At 44.1% G+C, this 18570-nt stretch overlaps 1 protein-coding gene across 1 annotated transcript in view; it reads left to right on the forward strand.

Moving 5' to 3' along the window:
- Positions 1–18570, forward strand: part of MYO16 (myosin XVI) — a 143245-nt gene that overhangs the window by 89611 nt on the left and 35064 nt on the right. Inside the window, exons 21-28 of the mRNA XM_054970913.1 lie at positions 14–86; positions 2481–2633; positions 3543–3743; positions 4675–4750; positions 9372–9547; positions 10942–11022; positions 14310–14515; positions 15091–15193. Of these exons, the coding sequence (XP_054826888.1) occupies positions 14–86; positions 2481–2633; positions 3543–3743; positions 4675–4750; positions 9372–9547; positions 10942–11022; positions 14310–14515; positions 15091–15193 (1069 nt within the window). The remainder of the gene's footprint in view (positions 1–13; positions 87–2480; positions 2634–3542; positions 3744–4674; positions 4751–9371; positions 9548–10941; positions 11023–14309; positions 14516–15090; positions 15194–18570) is intronic.

The raw sequence follows: 18570 nt of genomic DNA on the forward strand, positions 1-18570 counted from the left end.
GTCCTTATTTCAGTGACCAGGTGCTTCCAATTGGAATATTGGATATCTTTGGTTTTCAAGAATTCCCCGAGAACAATTTTGAACAGGTGCGTTACTTTTCCTGACCAATCGCAAGAGCTGTCATTGCCAAGTATTTAGCAAACCTTAAAAAGCAAGCATAAGGTTTGGTCTTATTTATTTATTATTTATTTATTTGATTTGATTTATACCCCGCCCTCCACACAGATGGGCTCAGACTGGCTAACAATATTAAAAATGCATTAAAATCGCAAAAACATAAAATCAATAATAATTTTTTAAAAATCATTAAAATAGTCCAGGAGCAGGCTATTTAATCAAATATTGGGAGTCTGGCCGAGGGCAGCCCCAGAAGAAGTGGTGGTCTTAGATGGAAGAAGGAGGACACCCGCTGGCACTCAGCCAAAGGCCCGGTGGAACATCTCCATTTTAAAGGCCCTGCGGAACTGTAACAAATCCCACAGGGCCTGGATCTCCAGCGGGAGAGCATTCCACCAGGCCGGGGCCAGGGCAGAAAAAGCCCTGGTCCTGGTTGAGGCCAGACAGATGTTCCTCGGGCCGGGGACCACCAGGAGTTGCTTGTCTGCAGAGCGCAACACCCTGCAGGGGACGCAATGGACGAGGCAGTCCCACAGGTATGCAGGCCCCAGTCTGTGAAGGGCTTTAAACACCAAGGTTAACACCTTGAACTGGATCCAAAACTCCACTGGGAGCCAGTGCAGCTGGCACAGCACAGGATGAATGTGCGCTCGGATTGTCGTTCCGGATTGCTGTTCAATGTGAGAAAAAACCAAAATGGCCCCATTAGGAACCAATTTAAGATCAGGTATGCTGTTTTCCCTGATCCAATCCCAAATGCAAAACGCATCTCAGCCGCTCACATATGAACACCCTGCTGCCATTAATCACTAGTACATGGGTGCATTTCAGTGGATTTCACCCACAGAGCGGATTCCTTCAGAAACCTGCCCCATGACTTGCCTTTCTAACCCTGGTCTTTCTTGGCTTGATAACATTTAATGATAAGAGCAAGCTGGCTATGTGGTGGAAAGTGCTGACAAGTTGTATGCAACTTATGGTGACCCCTGCTGGGGTTTTCAAGGCAAGAGACTAACAGAGGTGGTTTGCCTTTGCCTACCTCTGCTTAGAGATTGGCCGTTTCCACGCAGCTTACCTTCGTTCGTAAGGACCCAGAACAGCACGCAAAAAACGTGGACGATCGCGTTTTCTTGTGCGAGATTTGCTCAACATTGCGCAACTTCACACAAATCTCACGCGAGAAAACGCGATCTTCCATGGTTTTTGTGCAATGTTCTGGGTCCTTACGAACGAAGGTAAGCCGTGTGGAAACGGCCATTCTGATCTTCTTTGGAGGTCTCCCATGCAATCACGAACTGAAGCTGAACGACAGAAAGCTAGCCCTTGTTATTCAGGCCTTAGTGCCTTCTAAATTTGATTATTATAATTAGAGATATCGGGAAGTTTGTAGGGAACATGTTCAACTGGTAAGCGTACAGTTTTTGTCCATCACAGTTACTAGGGTGCTGAACCCTGGACCTTCTTGCCTCACAGCCATTGGACATCATGTGCTGAACAGCTTTGTAGCTGCCCAGTAACTTGGTGCTGGCGTTTCTTTTCTTACTGCCTTGCAATCCATTTTTTCATCTGTTCAGTAGGTGAAATCGATTATCTCCCACAGTCATGGGTGGGTGGGTCAGGTTATTTAAATGACGCGGGAGAGAGGGGGTTTACAACTTCCACAGAGTTGTATGCAAAGGGATCTACACAATAATAACAACGTTGATGATGGCATGTACTTAAACAAATACTCAACAGTATACAGAGTTTATAATCAATAACTGACTAATATGTTCACCTTTTATTTATATAGTTGACTGCTAGGATTGCCAACTCTAGGTTGGGAAATTCCTGGAGATTTTAGAGGTGGATCCTGATAAGGGAGGGGTTGGGGAGGGGGGACCTAATAATGCCATAAATCCACCCTCCAAAGCAGCCATTTTCTCTAGGAGAACTTTTTTTTCATCTGAAGAATAGATCCATTGAAATTCTGGGAGATCTTCAGGCACCACCTGGAGGTTGGCAACCCTGTTGACTGCTGGGCAGTGAGCAGTGCTGACAGGTCTGTGAGGGGGGTGTGAGAAATTCAGACTCACTTCCAGCAGTGTGAGAATGTGCATGCACGAAATACTGCTGGCTGCACTGCTGTATTGCTTGAATATGCGAACAGTAACCCAGAGAACAGCTCCATTTGCTTACAAACAACTGAACTGCTCAGAGTAAAATTGGCTCCCTGATCACTGCCATAGAGCAGAATATGAGCAGAACCGGCAGGTGTTCAAGCATCCCAACATAGTATGAACGTTACGAACAGAATAACTCTTAATATTAACTACCCTTATTGCGCTTGGCATCCCATTCCCCCCCCCCCTTTCTTACAACAGCTGTGTGTCAACATGACGAATGAGAAACTTCACCAATATATCCATGAAGTGCTTTTCCTGCAGGAGCAAGCAGATTGTAAACAAGAAGGGGTTACTATGGAAACAGCATATGCTCCTACTAACAATGCAGAGGTCCTGGATTTCTTCCTTCAGGTATGTTGCAGACCCCAGCTATGTGCTCTAATTTTTGGACACAGAGCAGAACAGTCTCCGAAACTGCATATTTAAAGAGGAAACAAATTCTGCACTGAGGATTCCAGAACTGTCGTGCTTCAAGATACAGAGAAGCCCTGTTTACAAGTTACAGCGAACGCACGGACAATCTGTGTACAGTGTGGACTTAATTTTTTTTAAAAGATGTGTATTGCATAATTCTCATGTTAAATTCAATGCACGTACAGCTGAATGTGATTGGAACCTCACATATTCCCTGGTACTGGTCTCTGGTCTCTTTTGTGAACACATGCTGCCTCTTTCTTACAAACAAATATATGCACATACACAGGGCTTTTTTTCTGGGAAAAGAGGTGGTGGAACTCAGTGGGTTGCCCTCAGAGAAAAAGGTCACATGGCTGGTAGCCCCGCCCCCTGATCTCCAGACAGAGAGAAAGCCCTGCACATACATGTAGATTGTATATAGTAATGTATATGTTCATGGTAATGTGTAAAAAGGGATACTATGGAAATGGAAACCAATGCCTTTCTGCCCATGATTGTATGTTGCTCAAAGCCTTCCCTGATTGCCATCAAAATGAATTGCACTTATATTTATTGGTCTCACAACTTGTCAATATGGACACTTCCCCTCAAGGAAGAACATGTTTCCTTCCTCACGATTTAAGGAGCAATGCCTGGGATGTTCGTAGTGAGTCATGAATTTTGCTATGTTAGTTGAAAATTGACGCATCACTAATAGTGAGAACCGACTACTTTGTGTATTAATATTTTTCTTAATAATCAGGGGGAAAAAATCTGTTTTGCTGCACAGAAAGGGAGATTCTATAAAACCCGAGGAAATATAAGATTAAAAACAAATAAGATCATTCATCTTTTTCCTTTCAGAAACCTTCTGGGTTTTTGTCGATGCTAGATGAAGAGAGCCAGTCTGCCTGGTCAGGAGAAAAGAGTCTTTTGAAACGCCTCCAGTCCTACCTGGACACCTCCAGTGCCAAATCTGTTTATTCCTCCACCAAAGATGGCAATGGCAACATCACCTCTAAAGATCAAGGCCCTGCGTTCACTGTGATACATTTTGCGGGGCGGGTAAGTTCCCCGATCTGATGCGGGGGCCAGTCAATAAAGACAAAAAAAGGGGATGGAAAAACTACTTGGATGTAGCTGTGTCATAATCTTGCTAATGGTGCCAAATATTATTATTATTATTAACAACAACATTTGATTTATACACCGCCCTTCAGGACCACTTAATGCCCACCCAGAGCGGTTTACAAAGCATGTTACTATTATCCCCACAACAAAACATCCTGTGAGGTGGGTGCGGCTGAGAGAGCTCTGAGAGAGCTGTGATAGACCCAAGGTCACCCAGCTGGCTTTGTGGAGGAGTGGGGAATCAAACCCGGCTCTCCAGATTAGAGTCCTGCCGTTCTTAGCCACTACACCAAACTGGCTCTCATTGAAATGATCCAATTGAAATGATCCATTTCTTACGCTTTATAATTAATAGCTGAGCAAAAATAAAATAGCTCTGACCTGGATGATCCAGACTAGCCTGATCTTGTCAGATCTTGGAAGCTAAGTAGAGTCAGGCTAGACTGAGCCACCCCGGTCAGAGCAATGCAACTGCCAGAACTGTACAAATGATAAGTATGATTTAGTCCATGATTAACTTAACACAAGTCTGTGATTCCAATCCTTGAGCCCTCACCAACTGGGAAGGATTTGTAGCTGTCCTTAGTCATAGGAAAAAGCTTTCTATACTCTTTGTTCTACTAGGAAATAAGAAATCTGGTGCATTCCAATAAAATATATGTAATTCAATATTACGTTGCATTACATACATACATATGTTCCACAAAACAGATAATACAACTAGAAGACCAATCCAAAATAATTAGTTAAGTTGAGAATTAAAACCGGTAGGCTTTTTTGCATGTATATTGTTAAGGCTCTTACAACTTGGCAAAAAAGTAACTTTGATTTTCCCAAATAATTTTTCCACAAAATGTAATTACAGGTAACTTACGACGTTATTGGCGCTATTAATAAAAACAAAGATTCTCTGTCTCGAAGCCTTCTCTTTGTCATGAAAAGTAAGTATGTTTTATTGTTGTTGTCGTGTTTTGAAAAATGTGTCTCTACTATGTTAATTATTAGCATAATTTAGTAAAATGTCATCCCTTAGACAACTGGCATAAATATTATGCTTCTGTTATAAACTGAAAAAAAACTCAGCAGCACTGGGATGTACAATGGAAATGTTCAGATTTATCTTTGCAGTCATGAGATCTAGAAACCTGCTTTCTGTTGCTAAATCAAATCTGGAAGTGTAAAGCTGTTTTCAAAAATAAAATTAAGAATGATTTTTAATTTATAGTTAATATGGCAGTTAGTATAGAGAAACGACATTTTAATTGGAATGATAGTCGCTAAAAAGTGACAGATAAATGGATGTATTTGTTACGATTCATGAGAATCTTAACAGAGTGGAATCCAAAGGGTTTTTTTTCCATTCACAAAACAAAACTCACTTTTCAGCAGAAAAAGAGGAGTGATTTCCACCAGTTCCTCTTCTCACTGCAGGCTAGAGAGCTTTCCAAACGCTACTCCTGAGGGACAGAGACAAAGGGGAGCAATCCTAAACAGGTTTGCTCAGAAGCAAATCCCATGTCATTCAATGAGACTTGCTCCTAGGAAAGCATCATTAGGATTGCAGCCAAGATGAGAATCTACAGTGGGAGGGAGGAATTGGCAAAATTGCCTTCTCCTTTCCTCTGGTAGAAAAATCACCACTGGATTCAACCCCTAAAATTTTGGTCCTTTGTTACAATTTTGGCCATGACAAAACTTAACATCTCTGCCCTCCTCAGAGAGCATGAAAATATTAACATGGCCATGTGCATAATGGTGTCATCATACACAGATGCCTGAAATCAGAAAACCAGGGCCGTTTCCACACTACTCACCTTCATCTGGAACGCTGCGGAATGTCGCGAAAAAAACGCGGAAGATAGCATCTTCTCATGCGAGTTTTGCACAATATCGCACAAAAGTTGTGCGAGAAGACACTATCTTCCGGATTTTTTTTGTGACGTTCCGCAGCGTTCCGGACGAAGGTGAGTAGTGTGGAAACGGCCCAGGTCAGTGTCTAAATGAAGGGTCTCCACTGTAGGCTCTGGTGTATCTTAGGAATGATCTTGAGTCTGATTAGGAATGAATGAAGAGAGTTTATTCAGGAACTACAACTTTGATAGAAAGCAGAGAAACAGACTAGATACTAACTACCTCACAAAACTGGGAGAGAGGAGGCAGGACTTCCGGGAAGAAGCAGGAAGTAGACTAAGAATACCTATCTGGAGACATGCAAGAAGGACAGAAGAGAGGAGGAAAGAAGGATCCCATCTTGGCATCTATCTAACTGTCAGACTTGCTGCCCCCTGCAGGTATTCTGTGTCTTCTGCCTTCTCTGTACACAAGACATGGTATTTCCAACATCCACTTGCGTTGCATAAAAGCACCTGAGGCTGGGCTGCCTTTTTTCACCCCTGCCTTTGCAGGTTGAACGTGCCCAATAATGTATATGATACAAGCAGCTCCTGAGTAAAAGCCCTTGTGTAGCTTCTAATGAAAATGAAGAAAGTAAGACTAAGGTTATTAGTGAATGGTTATTAATGCAGAAGGTTATTAATAGAAGAGTTAGTCTTCACTGGAGGCCTATTCTTTAAAGTAACTTCAGCAAATGCCACTCCTAGCAAAACGTCAATCAACCTGAGTTGGGTATATGTGGAAGGATCTGACAACTAGCCCTAAAACAAGGGTCCCCAACTTGTGGACACCTTTGGGATTTTAAGGCAGGGTGGAGGGTGCCACTACAGAATAGCTGCTGTAGGAGCCAAACATACCTATAAACACAAGAGGAAGGAGGATGGAGAATATAAACAAACACACAGAAGAAGCCAAAGGGGACATAATACACATATAGAATGAGCAATGGGAAAAGGGAGTGATAAATCAGAGATACACACACAGAAAGGGGAAATGGGGAGATAACACACACAGAGACACAGAAGAACAAAGAGGGGTAATATATATACACAACTATAAGGAGAAGATAGATAAACAAATATACAGAAAACAGCCAGGGAGGGGTGAAACACACAGAGAAGATTACCAAGGGCAGCTAAGGCAGGATAACACACACAAAATTGGAAAAGAGCAAGAGTCCAGTAGCACCTATAAGACTCACAAAATTAGATTATGAGCTTTCATGAGTCACGGCTCACTTCTTCAGATGCGAAGTATCTGAAGAAGTGAGCTGTGGCTCACGGAAGCTCATACCCTACCACTAATTTTGTGAGTCTTACAGGTGCTACTGGACTCTTGCTCTTTTCCACTGCTACAGACAGACTAACACGACTACCCACCTCGATCTCCCCACAAAATTGCTCTGCCTTCATAACGGCCCCACCTACTTTCCTGAAGCACGGAGCAGGTGCCTGAGGAAGTGCCTGCAGAGAACTAGAGCGTGAGTGAGGGGCAGGTGCTCAACGGTACGGCATCCGCTGAAGGCCCCAGGTTCAATCCCCGGCACCTCCAGTTAAAAAGGATCTGGCAATAGGTGATGTGACGCACCTCTGCCTGAGTCCCTGGAAAGCTGCTGCCAGAGTAGACAATACTGAACTTGGCAGACCAGTGGTCTGGTTCAGAGTGAGGCAGCTCCTGCATGCATTCATGAGACAGATACACCTTTGCAGGGTCCCTTTCAGAAGATGGTGCAGTCCATTGTAAAGGAGTCGCAACTAAGTACAGGATCTTATGTGCAAGAAGGTACAGGCAGGAAGGCAGGGCAGTGCTGGAATGTTGGTGAAACTTGCTCTCTAAGCCTAGCAGCACTTTCTCTTGGGTAAAGGGCAGGTTGAGTCCTGCAGTGTGCAGATTTCTTAGTTGATCCAGTAGGACCACAGGAGTCATGGAAATCAAACCTTTTTTGTCTCTTCATTACTCCACCGGTCTCCATTTCTCTGTCATGTGGGAGTGTGACATCCAGGTGTTATGGAACCTTGGCAACTGGCTTAGACAAGACCAGGGCTCATTTCGAGGGGGAACGCACAGGAATGCAGTTCCGGCAGTTCCCCAAAGAGGTCACATGTCAGGTGGCCCCGCCCACCTGACTCAGCCATTTTGGGCCTGTTTCAGCCTGGATTGGGGCCGAAATGGCCTGGATCAGGCCTCTGACGCTCACTCTCCCACTCAGCAGCAGCCTGATCCTGACCATTTTGGGCCCCTTTTGGGCCATTTTCAGTCCCTTTTGCCATTTTGGGCCCAATTTTGGCCCTGAATGGCCAGGATTGGGTCCAAAACAGCCAGGATAGGGGATGTCAGGGGGTGTGGCATATGCAAATCAGTCATGCTAATGACACACTTCTGATGGTGTCAAGGGACGTGGCATATGCTATTGAGTTGTGCTAATGAGTTGTGCTAATGAGTTCCACCAGCTCTTTTTCTACAAAATGACCCCTGGATGAGGTGCTAATGGTTGGCTGAAAGCAAAGACTAGTTATAATCTAGCATTGTGCCAATGACCATCTCTTCCTGAGACTTACAGAAAATGCCGGCTTTCTTAGGAAGAAGGAGAGAGCAATCCTTTTCTAAAGCAAAGGAATAAAACTGGTTTAGGAAGGTGAGCAATGTGCAAACATGGGCCGTAGAGCTGAGGTGGGTTGCATCTGGGCAGAGCCATCTCTGCCACATCTCACCCACTTCTGGTGTTACTTGTCCATGTGCTGCCCAAGTGGCTGGATTATGAGCTCCTGCTGCTCTGCGCTTCACCACTTTGAATACTATTATTTTTTCCATTACTTTTCAGTTCTGATCAGATATATATTCCTTTTCTATTGCTTCCATGCCATTAAATGATATATTCCTATAAAGAACATAAGGGTACTTCCTTAATAATGTGGGAAACAACCAGAAGAAAATGTTCAGTAATGCGTTTTTCCTGTGACATTTGGTTTCAGTAAGTCCTTAAAGACCAAGATTTCCAGGGTATGAGCTTTCGAGGGTCACAGCTCGATACCTGACGAAGGTATCAGATACCTGACGAAGAGAGCTGTGACTCTTGAAAGCTTATAGTCTAGAAATCTGCTCTGTCTTTAAGGTGATGCTTGCTCTGCAGACCAACACGGCCACCCACCTGAAACTATCCTGTGACATTAGAATGCTTTGAGTTCTCTGCCAAGCTGATGGCCATTTTTTACTTGAGTACATAGAGAGGATTCTGATGGATGGCAGCTATGAATAAATGCAAGCTAATTGCATGAAACGGAAACTAAGCACACCTCAAATAACTAGAACTGCATAAAAGGGGATCTAATTCACAGGACATTTCAGACTGGCGCTTGGACATCCTGTTGCTTTATGGTCAGCTCCCGCTGTGCATCTGAGGGCCAAGCTACAAGTGAGGCCTGACACAGGTTGGACACTTGTCAGCTTCCCTCAAGTTTTGATGGGAAATGTAGGCATCCTGGTCTGGCAGCTGTAATGGAGAGCTGCCATTATAGCTGTAATACCAGGATGCCTACATTTCCCATCAAAACTTGAGGGAAGCTGACAAGTGTCCTACCTGTGTCCGGCGTCACTTGTAGCTTGGCTCTCATTTCCTCGCCTGTGTTTTAACAGTACAATTCTTAACTGGTTCTGCTTTGTGTTTCTCAGCGAGTGAAAACGTGGTCCTCCATCAACTCTTCCAATCCAAGCTGACCCAGACGGGATCCCTGGTCTCACCATATCATTCTTTTAAGATGAAGGGCTCCAAAGCGGCCTTGTTCAATAGTAAAAACTCAGGAGCGTTCACAAGTAGAGAAGCAAAGAAATACACGGAAATCAGTAAAGTAAGAAGTTAGAATATTGTCTCCTTATAGAAGTTGAAATATTCTTCCCCTATGCGGCCAGAATGCTCAATAATTTTCGCTGCACTCTGAAAGTGAGTATAGGGGAAGGTCTACCTGAACCTAAGAAAAACCAATCCAGTTGTTCAGTATGTAAGGAAACATTGATTGCCCTTCTATAAATCTGGCTTACCACCATTTTAATGGTGGAAAGTAAGTAACGGGGGCTAGTCAAGCACCCCTTCCCACTCTAAGCTCAGCAAACTGAGCCATCATGCCCTGGCTATACTTGCGTTAATTGAAATGTCTCTCTTACCCACTTGTCATGGATCCAGAGGCGTTAACCATGTTCATCTGTAGGAGCAAAATAGTAGAGAGTCCAGTAGCACCTTTAAGACTAACCAACTTTACTGTAGCATAATCTTTCAAGAGCCCCAGTTCTTTTCGTCCGATGCATCTGACGATTTCACTCATAGCCCAACTTCCCAGGAATGCAGGCAGACAAGAGCCCTGTACTCAAGTGACTTTGGAGGCCGGTACGCTTCTTTGTAAGAAGGAAAACAATTCATGTTCACTTTACAAGTGAAACCTGGGACCAGTGCTTGGATAAAGGTGGGGTTTAACTTGCACCTTCAACTGTATATGCATTGAGTGTAGCACAAGAATGAGTCAATGTGCGTACAAAGAAAAAGCAATTATACACGCCTTTCACTGCGACTTGTGTACAGGGCTCTAAGAAGAGAAAGACCCACACAGATGAGCAAGAGGAGACGGATTCCTCTTCTTACCCACTCTGTCTCTTCCTTCGATAAGTTTTAAATGGTCAGAGGGAGGGAGGGGAATTTCCCCACTCCCCCCACCCCAAGCTAACCGAGGTTTAATGTCTCAGGTAATCAGCCCCTGATGGTTTATCCCTGGAAGACTGTCATATTCTGGGGGGGGGGGCACCTAAAACCAGGGCCGTTTCCACACGGCTTACCTTCCCTTGGAACGACCCGGAACATCGCGCAAAAAATGCGGAAGTTCGCATTTTCTCACGCGAGATTTGCGCCATGTCGTGCAAATTTCACGCAAGAAAACACGATCTTCCGCAGTTTTTGCGCGATGTCCCGGGTCGTTCCCAAGGAAGGTAAGCCGTGTGGAAACGGCCCATGTTTCAAAATTTGTTCTTACAAGGTTCATCCAAAAGCAATCTTTGTCTTTAACCTAACTTCCAGTTCTATACGATCTGCAGCTCTGCTGTGGCCTGACATGGCTGTTGCCCTTTGCGTATTCGTGGCCCCCTGCTCCTTGCAAATACAGTATGACCGACCTACTTCCCCCCACTCTTTTCCATGTTCTATTACTTTGCTAATTATTGAAAATAAAGTGCTTCTGTGTCCACTTCTTTTTCACAGCTGCTAAGAAAAAAAGGGACTTCCACGTTTCTTCAGCGTCTGGAACGAGGAGACCCCACCACTGTGGCAATGCAGCTTAGGGTTAGTAAATGTTCCCTTGAATACCAAAATATAGAAGAGATCTGCAAATGTTACCCCCCCCCCCCCCCGGTTTGCAGGGATACGCAGAAAGGCCACATGCTGAGCAAAGTCACATGTGCTTTTAGGTCAGAAGCACATGTTTACATGTTACAAGGAGCACACATACTTCCTGCGTGAATGTATGTACATCCATTTGTAAGAAAGAGGCAATATGCGTTCACTTTGCAATTGAAACCAAAGACCAGTGCCTATATGGCCTTGTTCACAAGTCACAGTGAATGCATGCACAATTTGTGCAGTGTAAACTTGATTTTTAAAAATACTTGTGTTGAGCAATTCTCATGTTACATTCAATGCATGTACCTCAGAATGCATGACTGAAAAGAGTTGGCAAGTGTGGAGTTTGTACCGCACATTCAGCTGTACATATGTTGCATGTAACATGAATCGAAAAGAGTCCAGTAGCACCTTTAAGACTAACCAACTTTACTGTAGCATAAGCTTTCGAGAATCACAGTTCTCTTTGTAAGATTCATCTGAAGAAAACTGTGATTCTCGAAAGCTTATGCTACAGTAAAGTTGGTTAGTCTTAAAGGTGCTACTGGACTCCTTTCGATTTTACTACTACAGACTAACACGGCTAACTCCTCTGGATCTATGTAACATGAATATTATTCAAGACGTCTTTCAGAAAAGACTATAAGTGCGTTTACTGTAACTTCTTGTAAAGGATCATGCCTGTCTTTCTGTACAGTTTCTTCAGTAGCACCATCACCACTGCTGGGATATTTGGCCCCCTGAGATGGGATGCCCCCCTGCTTTCCATAACTGCCCGGAAGAAACAGTCATACAGGATTTTTACTCAGTAGCACAGAGAATGGTAACAGGAATCAAGGCACGGCTTCTCAAATTAAATAACTTTATTATCTAACAGGCACAAACTCTAATGCAAAAATACTGTCCAACAGTTTCTCTACACATTGCAAATTACCTGGGGATGTTCAAGTGCAGGATTTTATGTGTCGTCCTCCATTCATGTGCAGGCTGTTCTTGCTCGGTGCATGCGCACACCACTTTCACGGGAGCTCCCTTTGTGTGATTGTATCTCCAATTGAGTCCAGCTCTGTTTTCAAGGCTCCTTTGACTTGCCAATTTGCATTTCTTTAAGGTGTGAGACACTGTCAAGATCTGCATTTCAATGAATGGATGTGGGAGGTGGGGTACTTTTAGCAATTGAGAAGGAACTGATATTGAATGCGTGAATATGCTCATGGGGAGCAAATTGAAGTGCAACTGTGTGTGTGAATGCATGGGAAGTTGGAGGAGGGACACATGAAATGAGGTTCACTTGTGAGCCTGTAGGTACTTAGTGACATGTAGAGACACTGTAAGAAAATAAAAGGAATCAGGGGAAAAGTTCCTAGCTAAAGGAGTCTTACAAGATCCATGGCTCTGGCTGTGGCTGAACCAGAAGTGGGAGCACTTGCACACCAGATCTCACCTCTCACACATGACACATGCCCAGACTAAGGGACAGCACTTCTTCTGAAGTTCACCCATGTGGACCCCAAGGTTGATGAACCAATCAGAGCTCGTGGTTCTCAACCTTCAGAACCCACCATACCCTCACCCAACAGACAGACAGACCAGAGCAATGGCGTTCACACCGGGCTGTAAAAGGCAGCCAGACATACAGAGATGCAGGCTGGTTCCCAGCCTGGGTGTAGCCTGAGGGCCAAGCTACACATGACGAATGACACTTGAATGGTAAGTGTATTTCTCCCTGTTCTCTTGCCCTCCACTCAATCCACTTGCCGTTCAAGTGTCATTCGTCATGTGTAGCTTGGCCCTGAGAGACTCCACTTGCGCTCTCCATCATCATAACTATCCAAGGCTATTTCCCACCATCTCCCCCAGTTGTTCCTGCCTTATTCCATTACACTTGTGAACAGGGCTAAGATCTCAGCAGAAAACAATACTAAGCCCTTTTCATAAAGGCTTTGTAAACCACTTTTGCTGCTAGTCGCTAGAGCAGTTTTTGTGCCATTTCAGACACAACTAGTTTGCTGCTTGTTAATGTTTTCTTAACCTTTTCAAACAAAGCCGCCTGTGTCCTGTTTGCAGTGGGGGGGGGGGGCGCGGTTAAGCCCATTTTTTGGAGAGACCCTTTCTCCCATTCTCAAGTGTTGTGTGCATTTCCGATTCACTGCAGTGCACTGTTTGAAATGTTGGTGGTGCTTTCTCAGTGCCACCTTTTTTATTTTCCTGCCATTTCCAGCACAGTTTTTTGAAAGGATACTGATTAGCACTATAGGGTTGTAATGATAGGTGTAGCAAGTTCTCAGAATTCCCCGTTTTAATTTTTTAAAAAGTAAGCCTCTAACTTCTTCCCTTGCGGAGATATGCCTTGCATAGTGGTTAGAGTGTCAGACTATGATCGGGGAGGCCCAGGTTCGAATTTCAACTCTGCCATGGGTGACTTTGGGCCAGTCACATCCTTTTGGCCTAAATTAACTCACGAGGTTGTTGTGAGGATAAGATAGAGAAGACACTGATATAAGCTGCTTTGGGAATCTACCAAGAAGAAAGGCAATGTATAAATCAAGTATCTTTTTCTTTGTATTTCCATAAGAGAAAGGACTAGAGATGTAATTGGGAATTCAGAGAACCTGCTGCACCTATTGCTACAGTGCTATAGCACTCTAACAATATTCTTGTACTTTAAAAAAAAAAAACTGCAAAAGCCCTGGTGGCTGGGTGGGGGGAGAGTAGCTACTTGCAGCCCCAGAAAATGCTGTTTGAAATGAGCACAGCACATAGGGGTTCATAAACAGATATAAATGCTATTTGAAACCATTGCCCCCACATCACTTTACACAAAGTTGAGGCAACAACCAGTTTGGTATAGTGGTTAAGAGTGGCAGTACTCTAATCTGGAGAACCAGGTTAGATTCCCCACTCCTCTGCTTGAAGCCAGCTGGGTGACCTTGAGTCAGTCACAGCTCTCTCAGAGTTCTTTCAGCCCCACCCACCCCACAGGGGGATTGTCATGAGAATAATAACAACACACTTTGTAAACCACTCTGAGTGGGTGTTAAGTTGTCCTGAAGGGCAATGTATAAATCAAATATTATTATGTTATATTATTAACACTTAACGAGGTTAAAATGGAAAATGAAAAGGGTCTAAAACTTTTAACAAAAGCTTATGTTACTTTCTGCTCTGGGTCACCTGCTCTCATGACCTGTTCTTCTTCAGTAAAAGTCTGATTTTTCCCTCCTCCTTAGAAATCGCTCACAGAGATTGTTGGAAAGCTTCAGAACTGTACTGCCCACACGGTTCATTGCATCAAACCCAACCATTCCAAGTCACCTGATACTTTTGATCATTTTTACGTGTCTGCTCAGCTGCAATACATCGGGGTCTTAGAGATGGTAAAAATCATACGTCATGGCTACCCAGTTCGCCTCTCCTTTGCAGACTTCTTATTAAGGTAAATTTTCCTGGGACTTCTATGTCCCAGGATAGCAAAAAAAAAGTTATTTTTCCAAATATTGGCTTGAAATTTTCAGAATATACATTTTTGCTTTTATCTGCCATATGCATGAATGTGTTTATCGTCCTGCATGCTTACCCCCAAATACTAAGTTTTTAAAATGTTGAGACTGTTAGTAAAGATGTGAGAGCCCTCTTCCTTGTTTGACAGCTTTTTTGTGCCTGACAGACAAGTACAGATGGCAAGAAATTGGCAGCTGCCCCCTCCCTTCATTGTGCCCACCCTGACCTAGATGCAGTTGAGGACCCTCATCTAGGAGCATTTATATTATATTTTAGTTACTTTGACAGCCCGTTGGTGGAGGGGGAGCTAGAATAAGTGGGTGCAAATTCAGTAAAGTCTAGCAAGCAACTAACTGGCCTGAGAAAAATACTGTGCCTATCAGATGCAATCTATTCTGGGTATAAAAATAGCCTTGTTCATAGAGCCCTGGAATGAATATGTAACCTGCAAGTTTGGACAATGTCTTTATTCTCCATACCTGAGCAGTGCTCCTGGGTTGATGTTTACAGATACAAGGATTTGACCAATATGATGTTGGGAGAGAAGAAAAAGATGTCTGCTGAGGAGAAGTGCCGTGCAGTTCTCCAGCAAAGTAATTTACAAGGATGGCAGGTTTGTGGACAAAATAATCCTCTGAAAATAACTGTTTGTCTATTTTATTTGTCTCATCTTTATTCAAATCTCAACTCAGATTATGGTTCAGTGATGTACCACTGGCCCTTGTTGTTGAATAACGGAGTGCAATTGCAATGACCGGGGATGAGCATTGTTCAGGGGCCTGTAGAATGTAAACCCTTTATCCAATTTACTTGAAACGTAGGGGTTCTTTGATGGATAGGAAGAAGAAGTTCAGCTACAGTTTTGATGACATTTGGTTGAAAAACAATGACTCCAGCTCCCCCCTTATAGTCCCCTATAGGGAATAATGGCAAATTGGGTGGGGGTACCTCACTGTGAAAGAAAACAAATAGAAGGCCACAACAAGGGAGGATGGCAAATGCAGTTTTCAGCAGAAATGTAGAAGTAGGAAAATGAAATGAATGCAAGTGTTGTTTTTTTATAATGCTTTGGTCCAGCTGGGACTGTCCTGCTGGCTGCTGCTTGGTGACTGTTTTAGGAACCACCAGAAAGAACTGTAAAATGGATGTCGATTTTCTTGAAACTTGGGGATTCTTTGGTAGACAGGCAGAAGAAGCTTCACTGCAATTTTGGTGTCATTTGGTTCAAAAACAGTAACTCCAGTCCGTTGAAAAAGAGTTCCCCATAAAAACAATGGCAGACTGACAGGGTGTGTGTGGGGGGAGTCCTATGACAGAAGCCTTCCTCACTTTCTGAAAGGAAATCAACAACAAAACACAACAAGGAAGGATGGCAAATGCTGAGTTTTCAGTGGAATGTCACTATAAGAGTGGGGGAAATTAAATGGGTACAGATAGGGCTTTGTTTTTGTAGATGCCAGTGGCTGGCTGGAGCTCTCCTGCTGGCTGCTGCGTGATGGCCATTTTAGGAATCAGTAGAGAGAACTGCAGTTGCACAGGGAGAGACCTATTTGGGGGGGGGGGTCTGTAAAGCCCTTGGAACTTACGGGGGCTTTGGATTAGAAGGAGCACTGCTTTCTGTACAAATTTGGTGCTATCATCTTTATAAACAGCTGCCCGAGATCCTTGTATACATTCCCTATGGAAAATAATGGTCTCAGGGCCTCAGAACCACTGCAAAAACACAGATTTGAATCCAAACCGGTATTATCCTACCTGGAAATAAGCAATCACAGTAAAAATTTCCCCACTGAAGCCTGGATCCAAAGTAGGGTTGTCAGGTCCCCTTATCCTCCCAGCGGGAGGGGAGGGAACCCAGCACTTACCTTCCTGATGTTTGTGGACTCTCCTCGTGCCGGTGCAATGATGGCACTTCCAGGAAGTGCTGTCATCGTGCAAGTCTGGGGGGCACGCACATGCTTCGCTGCGGGCTGATTTGGGTACCAAATGGGCCTGATTTGGTCCCTTTGGGCCCTAATGGGTCCACAGTGAAGCCTGGGAGTGTTTTTGGGATGGCACGATGACATCAGTGACGTCACACTGGCCCCGGGATGCACCTGAGAGGCACATTCCCCCCCTTTCCCCCCACCAGCCAAGTAAGTGGTGGCAGGGGGTGAAAGGTGGGAACCGGGGGTTCCCTAATCCAAAGTTATAATGAAAATTTTCTCCGTGCACACCCCTAATAAGCAACTGAGGAACGGTCCTTATCTTTCCAGAGGCTCAGTTGCCCAAGGCCTGAGGCATCTGTATGTATTCCCCTGTCTTTCTGGGTTGTGCTGCAAGGCTGCAATTAAAAGGGAAAGTAATAAGTGTTGCAAAGTTGCCTAGTTTCCCACATGCCCAGCTTCCCACATGTTGCTGTTTGGCTGCAGCCAGAGGAGAGAAGGAAGCATCCTTAGGCAACGTGGAGATTCACTCTCCCCAGCTTCACAGCTAGGGTTGCCTATTCCAAGTTAGGAAATTCTTAGAGATTTAGGGGTGGAGTATGGGGAGGGGAGGGTTTTGGAAGGGGAATTACCTCAGCATGGTATAATGCTATAGAGCTCAACTTCAAAAGGTACCATTTTCTCTAAGGGGATAGATCTCTGTTGTCTGAAGATCAGTTAATTCTGGGAGATCTCTAGGCCTCACTTGGAAATTGGCAACCCTGGATTCAAGGCCCACCAGCGTATGAATAAAAAGTGTGCATGAGTGGGTGTGTCTGCAGCCTAGAAACAAAGCTGCCAAGTCAAGGGCGAGTGCTAACTAATACCTCCACAGGACAAATGTTCTTGTGTCTTCCTGTCTCTTCAGGATTCATTAATATCCTAGGAAGATATGGGTCACTAAGTGGGACATTTCATATTATTCCCCTCGCAAACTGCTATTTTGAAAGCATGACTGAGTACTCCCCCAAACGTTATTCAGAGGTTCTCTGGGTGTGTGCTACCGCAGCCTCCACACCACCTACACCTTCTGAATCTCAGCAGCCATTTTGTATTTCAGAATGCCTTCGGTTCTGCCTCCCTCGCAACTATCTAAGGAACATCTCCTTTCCCCAAGAAACAAGAACACAATCACTGAAGAAGTCGTCAGTGAAAATTTTATTTAATTGCTAGAAATCTGTCACTTTGAAACATAACATTTAAAACAAGGGTGGTTTTTTCCCTAATTAGAAGAGCCAGGGCTGGAATTCACAGATGGCTTTCTACTACGAAAAGTCAGAGTGACATTACTCCAGTCTGTTGCGCGTATTTCATAGTCCCGAAATGAAACAGTACTTCAGAGCAGATTTTAATCTGTTTTTACTTTCCGTATTTGGCAAACTAAAAAAAAAATTGGGATGAGAATGAAAATACAAATGAAGGCTGACTGCAATTTCCAAAATTCTGTCGATATCAAGACACCCGATTGTCTTCATCATACTAAAAATGCTCCAATTTTTAGTATTAATTTTCATAAGCATCTACGTCTAGTGTTGTGTGCACCTTGCAGTACTTTAGACTAATATGTTTTTAATTGCTTGCATCAATTGCTGGAAGATATTGGAAGAGGTGTTGCTACTGGGAATATATATGCGGAATTTGTTCACACTAGTTTCTGGAGGTGCTTTGAAACGTGTTGATAGACCCCAGTTAATCGTTTGCCTTCATTTAGTACCAGGGGTCATTTTGTAGAAAAAGAGCTGGAGAAACTCATTAGCATAACTCATTAGCATATGCCATGCCGCGTGCCATCACCGGAAGTGTCATTGGTATGACATATGCCACACCCCCTGACATCACCTATCCTGGCTGTTTTGGACCCAATCCTGGCCATTCAGGGCCAAAATTGGGCCCAAACTGGCAAAAGGGGGCTGAAAATGGCCAAAAAGGGGCCCAAACTGGTCAGGATCGGGTTGAACAGGAGAGTGATCCACCACCCATCAGAGGCCCAATCTGGTCCATTTCGGCCCCAATCCAGGCTGAAATG

This window comes from Eublepharis macularius, chromosome 1 (genome assembly GCF_028583425.1).
Source record: "Eublepharis macularius isolate TG4126 chromosome 1, MPM_Emac_v1.0, whole genome shotgun sequence".
In the NCBI taxonomy this organism is placed as follows: Eukaryota; Metazoa; Chordata; class Lepidosauria; order Squamata; family Eublepharidae; genus Eublepharis; species Eublepharis macularius.